Source organism: Toxotes jaculatrix, chromosome 14, assembly GCF_017976425.1.
Source record: "Toxotes jaculatrix isolate fToxJac2 chromosome 14, fToxJac2.pri, whole genome shotgun sequence".
NCBI lineage: Eukaryota > Metazoa > Chordata > Actinopteri > Toxotidae > Toxotes > Toxotes jaculatrix.
This window is the reverse complement of record NC_054407.1, coordinates 14,045,060-14,064,198: the sequence shown is the minus strand read 5'-3', so window position 1 is coordinate 14,064,198 and position 19,139 is coordinate 14,045,060. Positions and strand designations below refer to the sequence as shown.

At 41.4% G+C, this 19,139-nt stretch overlaps 1 protein-coding gene across 5 annotated transcripts in view; it reads right to left on the bottom strand.

The window, feature by feature from the left end:
- Positions 1-907: 907 nt before the first annotated feature.
- The window catches only part of per2 (period circadian clock 2), a 29,785-nt gene continuing 11,553 nt past the window's right edge, over positions 908-19,139 (bottom strand). Inside the window, exons 3-24 of one of the 5 annotated variants that reach the window (XM_041054475.1) lie at positions 15,461-15,553; positions 15,119-15,273; positions 14,487-14,608; positions 14,057-14,258; positions 12,991-13,042; positions 12,302-12,444; positions 11,858-11,936; positions 11,605-11,711; positions 11,306-11,459; positions 11,050-11,164; positions 10,695-10,835; positions 10,456-10,546; positions 10,079-10,259; positions 9,683-9,807; positions 9,301-9,507; positions 8,196-8,459; positions 6,598-7,502; positions 6,077-6,193; positions 5,038-5,275; positions 4,413-4,620; positions 3,626-3,776; positions 908-3,415 (exon numbers count right to left, since the gene is read on the bottom strand). In XM_041054475.1, coding sequence (XP_040910409.1) covers positions 3,185-3,415; positions 3,626-3,776; positions 4,413-4,620; positions 5,038-5,275; positions 6,077-6,193; positions 6,598-7,502; positions 8,196-8,459; positions 9,301-9,507; positions 9,683-9,807; positions 10,079-10,259; positions 10,456-10,546; positions 10,695-10,835; positions 11,050-11,164; positions 11,306-11,459; positions 11,605-11,711; positions 11,858-11,936; positions 12,302-12,444; positions 12,991-13,042; positions 14,057-14,258; positions 14,487-14,608; positions 15,119-15,273; positions 15,461-15,553 — 4,081 coding nt within the window. In that variant the 3' untranslated portion in view covers positions 908-3,184. The remainder of the gene's footprint in view (positions 3,416-3,625; positions 3,777-4,412; positions 4,621-5,037; positions 5,276-6,076; positions 6,194-6,597; positions 7,503-8,195; positions 8,460-9,300; positions 9,508-9,682; positions 9,808-10,078; positions 10,260-10,455; positions 10,547-10,694; positions 10,836-11,049; positions 11,165-11,305; positions 11,460-11,604; positions 11,712-11,857; positions 11,937-12,301; positions 12,445-12,990; positions 13,043-14,056; positions 14,259-14,486; positions 14,609-15,118; positions 15,274-15,460; positions 15,554-19,139) is intronic. The other 4 variants (XM_041054477.1, XM_041054476.1, XM_041054478.1 and 1 more) reach the window with 4 other exon arrangements.

Here is a 19,139-nt window from a genome sequence, read left to right as displayed (position 1 = left end):
TATTTCTCCTGTATGACATGACACGTTTCCAGTGCTATGAATTAACTAAGTACTCAGGTGCTGCAGTTTAGTTCAGTTCTGAGGTACTTGTATTTTACATGTGTACTGTTTTTATACTTAACACTCCACTACATTTCAGGGAGCTATACAGTGCATACAGTGGAGTTACTTTGCTTGCTGCTTACTTTGAAGATTGAGACTTTTGTGGATACAACACATTATGAATCCAGTCATATAAGATACGATCATCTAAATTTTGAAAGGCGACATTTTGCACAATGTGAAAACACCAGAGAAAGATCTAATTCCAGGATGATGAACTTGATTCAGATGCGTGTCGGTTGTGGTGACTGGACCGGATTTGCGGGTTCCTAGAGGTGCAAATGGCCGCTGCAGGAGGGCATGTTGTAAATTGTGGCACCTCAGCCTCAACTTGGAACAAGGTGTGAACAGTGGGGATGGGGGGAGGTTGTCGCTTTGATCAGGATCGCTGAGACGAGGAGCTGACCGCCTGTCTGAGTACATCTCAGCTATTGTTTCAGTGGTCGAACAGACAGACTTGCATCGAGAAGGTGAATGTCATGACTTTATCACCTTTTAAAAATGCATCGCAGTGAATGTTATGTCTCCTTGGAGGCTCCACTGTTCGACTTTAACTAAAGAATATACCAGGTACTTACATTTTTGAGTTCAGCGCTAAGATCAGCTTTTTCATCCAGTCTATGCCTAAATCTACTGCTCCCTTCTTACCATTTGTCAAGCATCGATGTGCTCCAAACAGGTAATAGTTTTTAAGTAGTTCACGCTCGTTAACTGCTCTCAGATCAGTCCATTGTTTTTGCAGCAAGCGCTGAACTGTCAAACGTCGATATCGGAGGGAAAGACACGCATTTAACTTTATTGTAAATTAGGCAACATTTTATTTTGAGAAAATTTAACCAACATAGCAGAATAAAAACAAGGAAAGGGAAAAAAGAAACATAATAAAAGGTAAAAGGTGCATTGCTGTCAGTGTCTGTTCACATAACAGAAAGACAAATGACAAATTCAGGAAATATTCAAGTCGCAGAGAAAGAGCACCTTCCTCTCCTCCAATTTACAGCATGAGCTTCAAAGTAAAGGAAAACTCTCCACACAGTCACCTGACATCTGTCTGAGCTGCTTTATACCCGTGCAATAACCCTAAAATCTGACTTCTGAAGTGACCACACGTTTGTTCTGAACGGTAATGAGCTTCAGTCGCTTCCACAGGATGCTCTTCTCCATATTTATGAGGGGCAACATCAGACCAGTTCAAGTGTCATATGGCACACTTTTAAACTGGGGAAAACATCAAATATTCTCTTCAGCTTTTTATTTGCCACCCACCATGAACAGCATACTACTCTGGTATTTTCCAGTTCATGGTGGGAATTGTCCTAATGTCGATTACACAACTCACATTTAAATACTATTAACATAGCATTTACAGTAAATGTTATTACTCTTGGTCCTGCTTGCTTTTTAAGCTGGGTTTTCCGTCATAACTTAAAAACACATAAATGTTTATACAGAAACACGTATGTTAAAAAAAAATATATGTATGTGTGTGTGTGTGTATATATATAGGTGGCATTATATATATATGCTCAAGGACTTACAAACATTCACACAAGCACTGGACTGCATTAAATAATCTGTTTCTATAAATGAGAGGCATCTGAGAAATAAAAGTCAGTGAAAGGTTTCACAGCTGATATCGAAAGAAATGCCACGAAACTGATGCATGAGATTATGCAAAATGAATGAAAACTTAAAGCTGCATTACAGGCTGCTCTAAATGTTTGAGAGAGGGGAAATTTAATTGTTAAACGTCATTTAATTATTTTAATTTTCCCTCAAAAATTTTATTACAAGTTGGGCTGGTGAGTATTTGGAGCTTATAGGATGTGTTGCATCTGATTGTCTTTTATTTTCTCAGTGTTTTCACCACCTCCATCATGCCTGGGGATCAGAGTTATAGCATGAAATATGATAACAAATATGATATATTGTCGTCAATTAAACTGCCTAAAAGTATATAACATAAGGAACACATGGCCTGGCAGTGACCAGCTACAAAATGCTGCTTACTTGTTGCTGCATCAATAAAAATAAACTCTTTAATAATTCAATATAAAATTCTGAAATGGGTCTTTCTGCACAAATCGCATTTGTGATACTTCAAGTATATGCTGATGATACTTCTGTTCTTTTACTTAAGCAAACATTTTGGATGCAGGATGCATCTTTGCATTGTGATTTTAACCACTTTTATTTGAGGTAGGTTCTGAGTATGTCGTCCACCACAGGTGAGGACGGAGGAGGTGAAAAACTTCAGACACTGCGGTTGAGTCCGTGCCTGTTCACTGACAACACTTTATGCAACATCAGAAACAAATCTGAGCAAACGCAGCGGACATACAGCCGTCTCTGTCATGTTTTTTCTCTTCTTCCAGTGTAGCCCGCAAAGTGCACTTGTGACAGGAGTGAATGAAACTATGTCAAAATACGGCACCTGTTCTTGCCACATGTTGACGTAACGTAGTGTTGAAATAGAGGAAATAAAGTGATTGAAATCCGTCATAGCTAGTACACTACTGAGCCACATCCTGGCGTGTGAATGAAGCAGTCTCCTCTTGTTTGGTGTTTGACCTCAGCAGTGCTGTCTGGTGTAAGTGGATATATTTTATTTCCCTTATTCGGCTCTGCATCTCTTTGTCAGTGCATAAAAGTCTTCACCTTAGTGTTGCGTATCAGTAAGTGCTACATATGAAACAAATGAAAGAGCATACTCAGTCACAGAGCCCAGCAACCCCTGCAAGCACCAAAAAAAAAAAAAAAAAATCCTGCCTGGTGCAGCTTTTAAGTGTATTAAAATAAAATAAAATAAAATAAAATAAAATGTAATTTAATGTCCATAACATATATTCACATTTTTTTTAAAAAGTCTTGACTGTTTGAGCCAGTTTGAACCCTGGCATCTTAAAATGTACAACCCATAAAACAGCAAGACAGAGACAGTAATGAAGAATTTTTTGTGAAGAGCAAAGGGTCTGTATGATGCTTTATGTAAAGCAGGTCCCTCTTCAAACGTTGCTCGTCACAGTTGTGGAGAACAACGGGCTGGTGGGTAATGGCAGTCACTCTGAAAACCATGAGCAGTTCATTGTCTGGCTGGCTGCATCTGAGAGCTGGAGCCAGGAGGAGGGCCGTGGCAGGAGATGGCGACAGTGTTCGAAGACTCTTCTCTGGGCCTCTGTGGGCAACCGACTTCGTCCGTCTCTGTATCACCAATGTCCAGGTCCGGCTGATCCTCTGCTGATGCTGCTGCTGCTGCTGCTGCTGCTGCTGCTACTGCTGCTGCCTCTGAGGCTGTATCACAGCAGGAGCACACCTGGAAAACACAGACAGATTTAAATGAGGCGTTAAAATGAGAGGATGAGAGCAGGAGAGAGAAACAAAGAAAAGACTTTGACATTCTTAGACTAGTTTTATCTTGAACATTCATAACTCTCTTTAGATAAATGGTGGCGTTTTCAACTCAGTGGAAATTGATTGAGTAGAATGGGCTTAACCTGAACTGAGATAAATATTCTTGTTCTACCTTGATATCTATGGCCTTGGGTAGACCTCCCTTCTTGATCCAGGGGTGGACCTCAATCAGCTCCTTCTTCTGCTCCTCTGAAAAGCGCGGCTGACTCTTCTGCAGCAGCTTCAGCTTCTCTCTGTCCTCTCTGAGCACTCTCTGGATGTCACTGCAGATAGAAGCACCAAAAAACAACACAGCCAACATTGAGTACACCACCCAACAATCATATCTTTATGTGGGTTTGGTTAAAAAAAACAAAACAAACAAAAAACACTGATTAGGCTGATTATCTTGAGATATTTGCTCCTGCCACTTCTTTCAATGCTTTCTGAAAAAAATCACACATTGCTTATAATCATCTACAGCCTTTCACTGTCTGCTGGCTGGCTCGACAGTATATTCCTATTGGAACGCCACCTGGTGGCAAAGAGCCATCACTGCAACCCTGAAGTTCCAGTGTGGGACATGTACACTGATTCTTGTTTCTATGTATTTAGTGACGTTGACCACCGCAGAAAATCAAGCACTGTCTCTCATGTGCAAAAGAGACAATGCAACCAGGATAAACAAACAGCTTAACTAAACAAGCCTACAACACTCAACCTTTTTTCCAGAAACTTCTGAGAAAAAAGCGGGACTCAGGAACCAGTCTATCACTGAGGAGCACAGGACAGTTTTCCTGTATGTAAGCTTAGCCATCCCCTTCCATAACAAACAGAAGGTTGATAAACTACACAACAGTAGCGTCTACAGGGCCACTATCCTATTCCTCATTGGCTACGCCCCCTGTCCTCCTACTCACCGCGAGGGCAGCTGATAGGTCATCATGACCTTGTCATCTGTGTTGGCCATGAGCAGCCACAGCGGGTCCTGCAGTACATACTTGATGAAGTGTTCGCTCTGCTCCATCTCCATGGGCCTTCCCTCGCTGCTGCTCAAGTGACCTTTGACCTTCTGGCTGTTCTGGGACGAGTCCACGCTGCCAAAGTACTTACTACTGTTGTTGCTTCCTAAGAACACCCAAACAGCCAAGTATTACAAGTTTGTATAAAGATTTTCTTAACTACAACAAGCAATTGAGCTTTATATGATCTGGCAAATTTCTAACACACTTCTGTAAACATGTGCCTCCATCAGCTAGCATTGTGATATAAATAGCTATCAATGCACCTTTGAGCAGATCAATCACAAAATGTGAATATCCAAGAAGGACTCTTATTTTGGGCTGCATATTGGGAAACCTGGGACTATAAACATGTTATTCTGCTAAAAGTCAACAAAGACAACAAAACTAGGAACTGAGTATTGAAATTATAGTAAAGCTGATTAAACTAGTAGCTGCTTTGTACTGTTGATTTACCCCTGTGTACATGTGAGGTTGACTGTATCTCATGTTATCCTTAACAGGTTAAAAGTTAAGTTCAGACCTGCTCCGCTGCCGGAGGTTCCACTAGCCGAGGCTCCACTGGCTGACGTCCTGCTCTTAGACGTGCCACTGTTGGACGTCCCACTGGCTGAAGTTCCACAGCCGTTGGACCCTGAGCCCATGGACCCCGAGGTGGCCGAGCCTGTGCCTGAACAAGAGTCCTCGTGGAGAATAATGTCCAACATGTCGCTGGACGAAGAGTTGGCATCACTGTTGTTCCCGTCACCGCGTGAGCTTGCCTGCAAAAACAAAAACATTAAGGCGATTCCATTAAAGAGGAGCTTGACTTCATAATTCTGGCCAACAGAGTGAAGCACTCCCTTCATCTGGTGCATCTTTATAATACAGGCAGGTGCAGTATCATGAGCTGTATTGCATCTTGCTCCTGCATTTTAAGACTCCACTGGGAGTATACTTCTGCAGTGAGCATGGTAAACTGCCCATCTCACCAGTCACCCAGTACACAATACCATACTACTATGGCGGTCCTGATCCTTCTCCAGCCGATTTAAAGGAAGGCAAATCATTACATTTATAAATAGGAGCAGTTACAATGTATTATGGAGTTTGGGAAAAGATTAACGCGTAAAAGAAGGTAGTTTCAGACAACTTACTTTGTGCGTTCCTTGTCACGTCTCAGTACAATACAATACAGAGAAAACAGTAACATATCCCCAATGATGCTAAAATAGGGCTTCACTGCTAATGTTACTGGCATGGGTCAGGCCTTGGAGGCCCAGTATGCAAAATCAAAGAGTGGATGTACTGTATGTGTGCATAAAGGCACACACACTGTGTACTACTGTGTACTACACTAAGTAATTCAGTACATCACTTGTTCTAAAGCTTCTCAGTCTCATGCTTTACAATTCAAAGTCACCCTATGCAATATGCTTTTAATGCAAAGACAAGAAAACTAGAAACGTAAATCAGAAGTCATGAAAAGGAAAAAAGAGAAACTGTTACAGATATAATTGACATATGGAATCGGGGAGGAATGGGATTGGAGAAGTGTGGAGGTTTTCTGATGAGTCGCCTACCTCTTTGCTGTAAGCCCTCAGTCTAGAGCACACTTTATCCCAAGACAAACGCTCACAGACACAGGGCGTACCTTCGCAATACAAGGGTCCAGGTGGACCAAGGAGACTGAGAGATGGCTAAAGGGTGTAAGGGATAATAACATCATGTGTTAACACCCTGGGCCACATTTCATCTGAGGAGTCTAGACTGACTTGACTTTACACATGGCATAGCAATACAACAGCAAATAACTGCACTTTAATACTGTGAATAATGTGGAGGAATCACTGTGACAAATGCATTAAATGCCAAAAGGCTGAGAGACTTATGACTGTATTTTGGGGGACCATGCCACAGCCTACCTACGGGGGTCCACACAACCCACAATGATATAGGTCAGCGAGGCATTTACATTTTATCCTGACAGTATAAGAAAGTAACAGGTGAAGAATATTAGTCATAGGCATTGGAAGACTTGGGGTGGAAAAGGAAAGAGAAAGAAGACAGCAAAAAAAAAGTTTAAATTGGTTTCCCTGTTTACCTGCTTCAGTTCCCTCTCCTTGGCCTGGTTGCCACTTGCTCCTTTCTCCCTTTCAGTTGTATTATTCCCTTGTCCTCCAGAGGGCAACACTGTACTGTCCTGCCTGTCCACAGACAGCTCCAGCTCCAGAAGGTTGAGGGGTGAGCTGCAGCCAGACTGGAACAAAGGTGGGGATGCCTGGCCCCCAGCTCCTCCAGACTGTGGCGTTGAGGAGCGAGACTGGCCCTCCATGGGGGGCTTTGGGATTTCCGAAGATGGAGGGACGCAGTAAGGTGGGTTCAGGTAACCTGCTTGAGGAGCAAAGTGGTTTTGGGAGATGAACTGATTCTGAACACCAAAGGAAGGTTGAGCCATGAAGGTGCCCTGGGCTGGAAAGGCAGCCTGTCCAAAATGCTGGGTCTGGGCAAGAAAGCCCCCAGTCTCTGCATGGTACACTGGCTGTGATGGCGGAGGCCCCGGAGCCATTGGAGAGTACATATAGTTGGGCAGAACTAGAGCCACAATGGGGGTGACCAAGGGTGCAGTGTAGGGAGCAGGATGGATGGATGGGGGGCAAGGTGGGGCTTGGCTTGGGTTGTCCCCGAAGCCTGTAAGAGTGGCGTCTGTGCGGGCAGCTATGGAACTGGCTCTAGGGTAAACCTGGAGGGGGTAGCCTGGCATCACAGCAGGGTAGGCCATGGGAAAAGTGGACTGTGAGGTGTCAGAGGGAGACCAAGATGTTGGGTTAAGGCCATGGTTTAGGAGAGGAGGCCGCAGCTGCTGTTGTCTGTGATGGGACACAGTGCTGTCCGAGGACTCGATCTGCTTGGCTCGCTTCGACTTGGTTTTCTTATTCCGCGTACCTCGGCGCGTCGTGGGCTCTGCACCTGGTCCACCCTGCTTGCAGAATCGACCAGCAGGTACAGCTAGAGGGTCAAGAAGAAAAAAATGTTGAGTCGTTTGTGAATTTGAAAAGAAGGAGTGTGAGGAAAATTCCAATTTATTAAATCTTTGGTCTTATTTTTGTAGTTTTTGCCATCATTTCTAACAGATTTGAAAACACCCTGGTCATCAATATTGTTACAACAAAGTCTGACAGGATAAGGAACATAAGCAGTAAGCCACTAATAGCCAGATTATCGAATAGTTCCCTCCTTGCTCAATATGAGATTGGAGAGAATCGAAAAGAACTGAGCACATTGCTCTGCTACACCAATTTACCATCATTTTTTAAAAAGAAAACCATCTCTTATCTTTGTTGTAAAATATTGAATTCTTGAACTTCTTTGGGCCTCTGGAGAAGCCCTTCAAATTCAACAAACTGGGGAGTTGAGAAGAAATTTGTTTTTCTTTTATTTAGTGTTAGAGCTGCACAGTTTAATGATATATGCAGGCAGCCTGCAAAAGTGGACTCATTTTCTTTTCCAAATATATTTGGCTACCTTGGACCACTTGCCCCATCTGACTTCTTTTTAGTGATGCCACCACGTACCCACATCCTACAAATTAACTTGGTGAGTTCAAAATTGTTAATAGAGATTGATGTGATGCCCATTAATTGTAATAAACTGGAATTATTATTATCTTATGTGATGTGTCGGTGTGTTGTTCAGTGGTACCATCGCTGGCTGTCTGTTCCCTCTGGCGCTCCAGGTACTGAGAGCAGTTTGCTTTGTGTGTTGTGAGTCCACGAAGCTCTCTGAAGCGATACAGAAAGGCTTGCTCCTCCTTCTGCGTATGGGCTGCCAAAACCTGTTTGGTCAACCCCAGTTTCTTGTAGGACTCCTTCTCCTGACTGGGAGGTGAAACTGCACAAGGAGGAACCCCGGCGTTCTGATTGGATTCTGCAGTCTCTCCTGTTCCTGGTACATCCTCTATGATCTCTGCATGGATGACAGCGGGGAAACAACTTTAACATACATAATGTCATGAAAGGTGGAGTTTTTAAGTGATACAACATTAGCAGTGAAAACAACAAAAGCAAACCACAAAAGCAATGTAGTGGCTTGTGTTAGAAGACATAATGGACACCATTTAAAAAACACTTCGACAATGAAAATAAAATTAAAAAACCCCAAACAATAAAACAACAACAAAAACAAATTACTTTTTATAGACACTTTATCAGTGTCTGTATGTCCGTTATGGACTGAAACTGTAACAATTACTTTTTTCAGTGAAGGAAACTACAACTTGATGGATGACAAATGAAAAGGAGAACTGCCACTGATGTATCACACATTGTTTTTACAGTAGGTTGAATAGGTTATTTTGGACGGGACCCAATAACCCTGCAAATATTTGGGTGCACTGACACGAACTTAGGTTTTTCCATAGTGAAGAGAGACTTTTTCTGTGTTTGAGATATAGATTGCTATTACTGATAAACTGGACACACACACAAAGAGAAAGAAGCGTACACACATACAGGTATAAAGTTACATTTACAGTGCTGTGAAAAGCCATCTTCCTCTTCTCCAATTTCTTCTATCAGAGAATATTTGTCACACTGAGTAGTTTCAAATGTCCAAAATGCAACAAAGAGATCAAAAATACTAAAACAAGCTGCTGACGCTTCAAAACCTACAGCTGCGTTTGTTCAATGAAAACATTACATAATAAGCTAAACAGTAAACTGGGGTTCCTGTTGTCTTAAGAGTACATTTTGTCTAAAGACAAAAGAAGACATCAGGTCAGAAGTAAATACTTTTTGTGGCACTGTACCTGACTCTGGTTGAGGTTTCTTGTCCCCAACATGCACTATAGTGCTACTGTAGCTACACTGACTGGTGATGGACACCACACTTTCTGGTTTGTTAGGTACAGGTAGGGGCAGCGAAGTGCCCACTACCGCTGTGGCTGCGTCACTGGACTTTTTGTCTCGATCATCCAAAGCGGAGAGACCAGACTGATCCTTCAACAAGGCTGGTTCTGCCAAAGAGAACAGAGAACAAGAGATACTGACAAGGTACTGGCATTGTAGAGTGTGAGAGATAAGTTTAAAGGGCAGAGTGTCATGGCCTTGGAAGACCGTAGCTTTGTATGATGAGGTGACAATAAGTGTCTGGTATCCTCTCGAGCTATGAACTAAAGCAGTGCCACGTACCTTCAGACACTTGCATGTTGTTGGATCCTTTCTGTTTGTCCTCATCTGAGTTAGAGGAGGTGGTGTTAGAGGAAGACTGACACTTCCTCTTCATGGTGATGGGAACATTACAGCTCTCCAAATACCTGCAGGAATCATAACAATACACTGATGAGTTTCTGCAATTTTACCATCTGTTATTACCAACTAGTTATCTGCAAGAGTAAATTAAAAAAAGAACAGAATATGAATATATTCACTTTTTATGACATATGTAAAGTAGACAGCTCATAAAAAGGAAATTAAGTTTGACAGAACCACCATGAGAAATATTTTGATGAAGTTTTGTGCCAAATAGTTTAGTTGTGGTTGAAAGACATGTTGTTACCATTCCTCAAAACCATGACAGCTTTGTACCTGATGACACTGTCCAAACAGCTGATCTGCTGGTAGGAGTAGACAGACTGATCATTGAAGGCCAGCTCCTCCTGGAAAGATGCCCTACTCTCATCCATAGTCGACCCAGTCTCCCTCCAGTTGAGTGGAGCGGCCGAGTCTTTGGGCCGCACCACCGCTGGGCTCTTCTGTAGAGACTCTACTGAAGAGAGGCCAGGAGTTGGGGGGGGGGGGGGGGGGGTGAGTGCAAGATGGGGTCACTTTTACAACAAATATGACAATTTCTCAACAACTGAGTCACAAAAGGACACATCAGATTTCTTTCTGTATCTATGACTTAGATACACTTTCTCAACTAGTTACACACAAATATGTAGGCAATTATCAGCTACACTTACTGCCATTGCTTTTCTTGTTTTCTGTTTTAGTTGTCTGCTGTTCCTGGCTCTTCTGAAGATGAATTCCCTTGCAGATTTCTTGAAAGGTTCGCTGTGAAATAGAGACACAAGACTCAAGAGTCAGCACAACTTGTTAAAGAATCTCTACTCTGTTGTACTGAATTTAAAATATGATGTTCTATTGGCATTTTATTTATTCCAAACAGTTGGATAATATACAGCTAATTGAAGTTACTCACGGGTCTGGCTTTGCAGATCACTTCCTCCTCCTCTCGTCGTATCGTGCTCTTATTTAGGCTCTCACTGGAGGAGGACATGCCCAGAAGGTGGTCATTGCTCTTCAGACTACCATAGCCACTGGACCCACTGTTATGAACCGGCTAGTCACAGATGAAGAGAGGAAAGAATCGGTCAACTAAAGTGTCGGTCAACTATTCTGGTTAGATCTTTAGTTTCTTTTGGGTCTGAAGGTGTTAAGGCTGCTCTTGTGTCTTTTTTTTGTATTTATTTAATTTAATTTATTTTTATTTATTTATATAATTTATTTATTTTACTTTTTATTTTTTACTTAACAAATTTCTTATCCTCTCTCACCTGCAGAAGGAGGCGGTGGATTTGTTCAGTAATTTCCTGGATGCCAGAATCCATGGCCTTCATCTCAGCAACAGAGGAGGGCGGGGCCACGAAAACATCTTCATTCACAGGGCCCCTGTTAGACAACAACAAATACCAGTTCATGAAGAGCCATCAAACAGCTTCGAACTTTAGTTCAAAAACTTGTTTCTGTCTTCGTGATTCACATGTATGACAGATTATGTATCTACTAAGATATTACAAGACTAATAATCACATGCGGACTTTGTGTCTCCCAATGACAAATGAGACTTTGCGGCTCCAGGGGTTGACAAAACTGGACCAGCTGGTGTCTAAGATGATGTATTCTCCGTTTCGTGCACAGAATCGGATAGATGAGTGGTCAAATGGCTGCCCTGCATACTGAAGGACTGCAGAGACAAAGGCAAAAAAACAAAAAACAAAACAAAACAAAACAAAACAAAACCGAGTTAGAACACTGGAACACTGTGGGGACAGATTTCCTGTGCAGACACAGGAAATTCTTCATTCACTTTTTTAATTCTGCGGACTCACTCTTTCTGTGAATGGCCAGCATAATCGGGCGGTCATTGGGATGCAGGTGGAGGAGGACTGGTGTGCCAATCAGGTCCTGGGGGAGGTACCCAAGGAGAGGAACAGCCCTAATACAAACAAAACACATATCATCGTTGTTAGTTTGCTAGCAACTATACAAATTGTACTATCCTTATATAGTTCAGTGATCTCTGTGCAAATACTATAGATTTTTTTTAAGCTCAGCAGTAAAAGCATTCCAGCCATGGCTTACCTCTCATCTACATCCTGGAAAACACAGCTCGGAGTGTGTGTGGTGGTGAAGATGCGCTTATCCGTTGGAATTCTTGGTGCTTTAAGGAAGAGAAAAGATTGCAATAAAATAATAGTAATTAAATACAACTGGGACTAGTTTTATTATCTAAGTCATGATCCTTCAGCAGGGATCAAAACTGGGGGTAGGTGCTGATTAAACACATATTTTCTACTTTAAATGAAACTCTACGTTCCGGACTGACTATTTAGATTTTGGCTAAATGTATGGTAATAGAGAGTGTGCAGTATGATTATTTCCGACAAATTAAGAGAAGTAACGGTGGCTAGAAAACTCTGTTAATCAAGCAAAGATATGATATTAAAAGCCATTTTCCCTGATGCCTTTTTCAGATTACTGTCTGAACCACAGCTTGTCTTCTAAAATCTGGGGTCAGGTTCTTACCATCATAACCAGAGTGAACCCTCTCAGCCAGGAGGAGGCAGCAGAACTGGTCTTCCGCATGTACTGTGTCTTGGACCTTCATCAGGTAGGGTGTCATGCGGAACGGATAGTACTGCAGGTCACCCTCACAATCCCTACCACCACTGTAAATTAAAGAGAAGAAGAATTAAATTAAACCAAATAAAATAAGGGTGCTCTGTTCCATTCAAGTTTTCACAAACACCCTCAATCAAGGTTCATGGATTCTGAACACATGGGGGCGCTATGTAGCCATTTTCCCATTTATATCTGAGTACAATTAATGAGTGAGTAAATGTTGATGTGTTCATTCTTAAATTTTAAGAATTTACTTAAGTTTGGGATCTCAAGTGTGAGGATGTTTTTGCAAAGATCAGTCGTTTGTATATCAGACGACCACTAAGATCAGATTTAAAGTGTGTAATGAAAAAAATAAAGTGAAGTGAATAAATACAGTAAGGTGTGTGTGTGTGTGTTTTAAATGTGTGTGTGCCTGTCTGCCTATATGTATAACGGTGGCCTGGAAAAAGTATCCAATTGTAGTTTACTCGCTTGTGATGTCACAAACTAATTGAAAAGCATCTAGAGTGGAATGAAAGTATGAATAAAAAACACAAACAGGTACGAGCAGCAGATGGCCCGACGTCGCGTTTGAACCAACACCCACTCACCTGATACGACAGAAGAAGGATTTCTCCTGCATGCAGTCAGGTGGAGATGACTCTGAAAAGGGGGGGAAAAAAAGATCTAATTTATATTCAAAAGCAACACGATCCAGCCGAATGCTAGTTGGTGTCTCAGTTTCCACAGGCGATTGGGTTTTGATTAATTCCATCAAAAAACATTATTTAGGGGCACAGCTCTGCACTTAAATGCAATGAATTTACACAGAGCTGAGTTCTTTATTTGTGTCCAGGGTTATGGGGGGACAAATGACAACAGAAAAACTTCAACTCTGGGTCTTGTGTGTAAAAATGATTTATGGCAACAGAGCAACAAGTCAGTCTGGCCATTATTAGTTAAACTGGAGAGGATATGATGAGCTTTCTGAGGTGCTGAAACATACACAGAAAATCAGAAAAGTCAATAATCTTGGCCATCCGTACCTACAATCACAGTGTTATTAAGCTATAATTTCAACATGATATAAAGACATAATTTGTTCTGCAGACAGTAGCTTTCCTAGCTGAAAGGGCCATATATGTTCAGTTTTATGAATGACTGAGGTCAGGTTGACCTGAACTTTTTGATGGCAGGCTGTGCTGTCCAAAATCTCAGTCCTTTTTACATCTCCTATACCCTTTCTTGTGTATACAAAGTACAAAGACAGAAGAAACGGAGTAACAAGACCCTCTTATCTCTGTTTGGAGGCACTGTGGTCCAGGTGTTATTGCTTGGCAGTATCTGGAAGCTGCCTGATGACCCCTCTGATAAATGTTCTTCATAGACATTATTTTCCCACTTTTTTTGCTCTGTTTCTCCATATTTTCACAGCTATTATACTTTGTAACATATAACATCTACTGAGAATCTCTCTACTTGAGAGTTTTCACCTTTTGTTTCTTATATGAATTGAGGGTCTAAGGATAGAGGGTGTCCTCTGTTGTAGACAGATAAATTTGTGCCATGTAAGTAAAACTGACTTGACTTGTTATTCTCATAAACACAATTATGACCCAAGATGCCCTCAGTGGGATACCTGAGATAGTGTCAGCAAGAGCTGTGTAGTTTTTTTACCTGCTCCAGTGCACATGCTCCAGGAGGGCAGCCGGTAAGGCGTCGTGAAGCTGTAAAACACACTAACATCCTGCGGTGTAAGGAACTCCACAAACTTGGTGTTCTTGAACACGTCTCTTTTGCAGTTGAGGATGGAGGCAGCCTGATCAGAAATGTAGACGATCCTTCCTGTGATGAGGGACACTGCCACTGCAAAAATGTCCTGTAGAAGACACAAAATCCAAATTGTGGGATGAATGAAAAAAACTTGTACCCAGTCGCACAAACAAAATAAATTTATTTCTTCAGTGATTAAACAGATCTGACAAAACATCAATTAACTGTTTGAAAGCAGAAGTGCATTTACTGACTGGTCAAATCATTCATTGGTATATACAGCTATAAAGAACTTAAATAGCAATGAGATTGTGAAAATAATCCAGTAACTCACATTGTTTTTGAGGGTGTATTCAGAAGTAATACTGTCTATTTCTTCTATTGTATAGGAAGATACATCCAGGCCTGAAGGTTGACAGTCATTGATCATCAGAAGCTGGTAATACTCCTCATTGGCTGCAAAAACAGACACAATGACTTGTCAAAGATGATATGTGGAAACCGATAGTTTTATGAAAACAATGGTGAACATGGGTCACACTCATACAGAAATCACAGACATTTTTTAATCATGACAAATGTCTCAGTGTTGCGTCATTTTCTTTAACAACCAAGCTGACAACTGTATTGTTGAACCTCTGCCCACCCATTACATGTGTAAACATTTAGGCAGGGTAGAATTAAGCCTTTACGGACCATTACCCATAGAAATGCCTACAGAAATGTTCCCTCCTGCTCAAATTATGTCTTTATTGCTTTTCTTTTATTGCTTCATCACTAACTGCCAAGACATTCTCGTGAAACAAACGGCTACATTTATGCATTTACTCATGAGTGTCTCATAAAAAATACAGATACAGTTTAAATTTAAAAATATCTACATCCAAACTGTGAATAGGAACATACTACAAGGTTTATAGTAACATACAAGAAGCACAGAGAAGAGTGATGCTGAGTGCACTTTACCTTCCACCTGTTTGACACAGCGCAGTGCATATTTGAGGGTGTTCAGCGTGGAGGACTTGTTATTGTGTCTCTTCTCAGCAGGCAGGTGAAGCTTCAGTTCTTTCAGTGTTTTAATCACCTCCTTCTGGGTCTTGGCTTTGGCGGACTCCTGACTACTGCAAGTTGCATAAAGACACACATGTGCAGTGGCAAGTCAGATATTGTAACAAGGAAAAAGGGATTAAATAAAGGAAATAGCAGATAAATTACCATGTATTATTTTTGTAAAGCAGCACTGATGATAAGCTAAGACTGAGACCACTGCCCTCTGAGAGTATTCAATTCAGTGGTCACTGCACTAACCTGCAACCGCTGGTCGAGGGGTTGTCCTGCTCTGAGCTCAGCAGACTGAAAGCATTTGAACTGCCAGGAGGAGATGGACTGTGGGAGTTTGAGCTGTGGGAAATACAAGGACAAGTGAACATTTTGCAACAAAGCAGAGATAAAAATTTACTTAAATCACCTCAAAGAGACACACAAACAGAGAGGTCCAGACACACAACTTCCTCTGATTTAGTCAAACTGATTTAAAATCCCCCCTCACAAAATCGAAGGTACATATCAAACAGTAGACTGACAGGTACAAAAATGTTGCCATGATTTTCTGATATTTCTGAAGCACAAATTTCAAACATTTCATACATGCATATGTTTCTCACCCCGCTGAGAGACCTGAGTTGCTAAGTTACCGGAAAATACTAAAAAAAAAAGGGCAGTAATAAAAAAAAAAAAGGGAAAAAAAAAAGTATATTCAGTTTCACAATATGGGGTGTTGTTAATGTGGGCCTAAAAAAGATCAGCTGATTTCTGCTTTTGTGGAAAAGAATCAGGAAGAGTGAGGATGGAGCTTCACCTCTCATTTAGGAGCCAGGCAATAAAAGAAACCACACTCCAAGTCTGAGGTCAGTCTCACCTCCTCGAGGACCTTAAGTATATCTGTAGCTCAGAGGGTTCACAGCAGGAGATCGCTAATACAATAAGAATTACACACCTAAATACAACTGGGAGCAGGGGTGCTGCTGGAAATTGTGGGGTCGAGTGTTTGTTCCTGGGCCTGTGTCTGATTCTGGGCCCCCTACCTTTCAGTGAAGCAGACCTTAAGTATATCTGTAGCTCAAAGGGTTCACAGCAGCAGATCGCTAATACAATAAGAATTACACACCTAAATACAACTGGGAGCAGGGGTGCTGCTGGAAATTCTGGGGTCGAGAGTTTGTTCCTGGGCCTGTGTCTGATTCTGTGCCCCCTACTTTTCAGTGACACAGACTGGGAGTATTTAGGCTAAAAAAATATATGAATTACTCGTTCCACCAAATAGAATTGAGTATGCGTTAAAAAAACAGTTCCAGAGTCTTCTTCTGCAGGTGGTGTTTGCTTGGTTGTCATAACTTCCTTGCGTCATGATAACCACTACCATGGCCCCAAAACCCGTTATCACATGACTGAAATTCCAAACTTAGGTCATGTGATGACAACTGAGAAAACTTGAGAGAAAGACCGTGAGATCCTCAGGAAGTGGACCTTGAGTTAGCATACTTTTGTCAAACTTTACATGTTCTGTATCTTTCTCATGCCCCGTTTCTGAATCTGTAGGTCTGTTAAAAACATGTGTCATTAGTGGAAACAGAACAAGGCCTGCATGCAGCTAAAGAGTGTGTGTGTGTGTGTGTAATCCACTGCATTAACCTACAAGCTTAACGTTGCACTAATACACTAAAATCAGCAGCTCTCAGAGACATTGACTCACCTGAGCTACAACACAGGTTACTATGAATAACCTGCTTAAGTGGCTAAGAATAGAATACACCTTTACAAATAGCCTCTCCAAGCACAAGCAGGTATCTAATTCTATCAAATATAGCCCTCAGTACTCTAGAGAGCAGCAGCTGGTTTTAGACTGGACAGACTGAACCTGTATTAGTGTGAAACCCTTCACCACAGTAGGCTAATTCACTCTGTGGTAGTAAGTCTGTGTGCCACCCTCTGTGGACATGTGTTACCAAAGCTGGAGGAGTTTCTGTTTTAGCTTCTACTTTGAGTTGGCTGCTGATGTACATTACTGTCCCACACAGGGAAAAAAAAATTGCGGCTTGACAGATGTATTACATCATTTCCTGTCAATGCAAAAAGTAAAGTACAAACATAAATAATGATATAACAATAATTAATTCTGGGAAAAACTAAAAGTTAAAGTTTGTCTTGCCCCAGAGCTGTGTAATAATTTTGAGCAGCACTCCCAACCCTATCACTGACAACACTGAGGTGAACAACAAACTGGTTTGCACAGCGTGCTTGGCACCAGGGGAGTGGGCAGCATCAGCAATCAAAAAGTTCTAGGAAATTAACTAACTGAAACACACAAGACACCACCCACAGTTTCATCCAATTTAATTCAAGGCCATGTGATAGCTGGACTCCTACAAAAATACAGACAGTCCAGTGAAATATCTGAGTGTGTGAGTCCACTGTATCAGCTGGCAAGCTTACCTAAAGACTATTAACAGCTGTCTGAGTCTCTGAGCTCTTCACCTGAGCTACAACACAGGTTACTATGAATAACCCGCTTATCAGGCTAAGAATAAAAAACACCTTTACAAATAGCCTCTCCAAGCACAAACAGGTAATTAATTCTATCAAATATAGCCCTCAGTACTCTACAATGCAACAGTTGGCTATAGACTGGACAGACTGAACATGTATTAGTGCTCAGTAGGCTAATTTGCAACGTAGTAGTAAGTCGGTCTGTCGTGGAAACAAGTTGCCAAAAGAGGCAGAGGAGTTTCTGATTTAGTTTCTGTTCTGTGCTGCATGTGTTTCTGCTCAAGGTGAAGATCAGGGCATGGTGGCTTTGTTTAACTAAAAACCTTCCACTGAACATTTGTCCTCTTACCACATCAGTTGTGTGCATCAGGCTCTTATTACACAGAAGAGACATGAATAACACAGTGAATCTACTGCATATGAAAACGGCAAAGGGAAGCTCCAGTGGGCAAAAAGTCTGGTGTGTTTTTCCATTCTGTATGACAAGTATAAACAAACTAAAAATGTCTAAAAAAAAAAAAGAATTTAGAGTAAATCTCAGAACAATACATGCAAACTAAACGTGTATGAAAGATTGTTTTCTTTTGGATAAAATAGTATTTTTAGTAGAGTATCTTAAATCCCTCAATATTCACCGACTGAGCCTATAAAATAAGCTCAGTTTTTTATTTTTTAATAAGTTTTCTGACAATGATATGTTATGTTACAATTATTTTCACTCTGAAGCACATGGACATGAAGCTTTTCTTATTTGACTACAAAAGAAACCTTGACACTGGCCTTGACAAGCACGTCTAAGTTCTAGTAGAGAAACAGGCTCAGGTCAACAGTTTATTTGTTCAAAACATTTATGTTACACATTTAGCAAGGCATTGGTTCATTTGCCAGTAAAGTCTGCATAATCTAGCCTCTGAAATCCCAATAGTGCACAGTGAAGGTCAGGTTTGTGTGTATGTGGCCCACTGTATTAACCTACAAGCTTATCAGTGCACATTGAAATCATCAGCTCTCCACAGACAGTGACTCACCTTTCAGATACAACATGTTGCTATAAATAACAGGATTAAATGACTTAGTATAGACACAACAGTTACAAATAGCCTCTCCAAGCACAACCAGGGACCTAATTTTACAAAATACACTGAGCTATCAGTTTCTAAGTATGAAACCGCACAAGCTCTGTCAAGTTATATGGAGACTGTGAGTTAGCAGGAACTTTCAAGTACTGCCACAAATTTTGAAGTAAGCTAAGGTCTGGACTCTGCTAGTGTTGTTACAAAGCCACTGCTGCGTAACTTTTGCTTTATCTTTCGTGTTGTTGTCTTGTTGGCAAATGACCCCAAGTCGCATTCCTCCTGCAGACCACAGCAGATTTTACTACAGATTTCTCAGTATTGTGCAATAATCATATACATGCTGCACAGAAGTATTCCATCAGCAT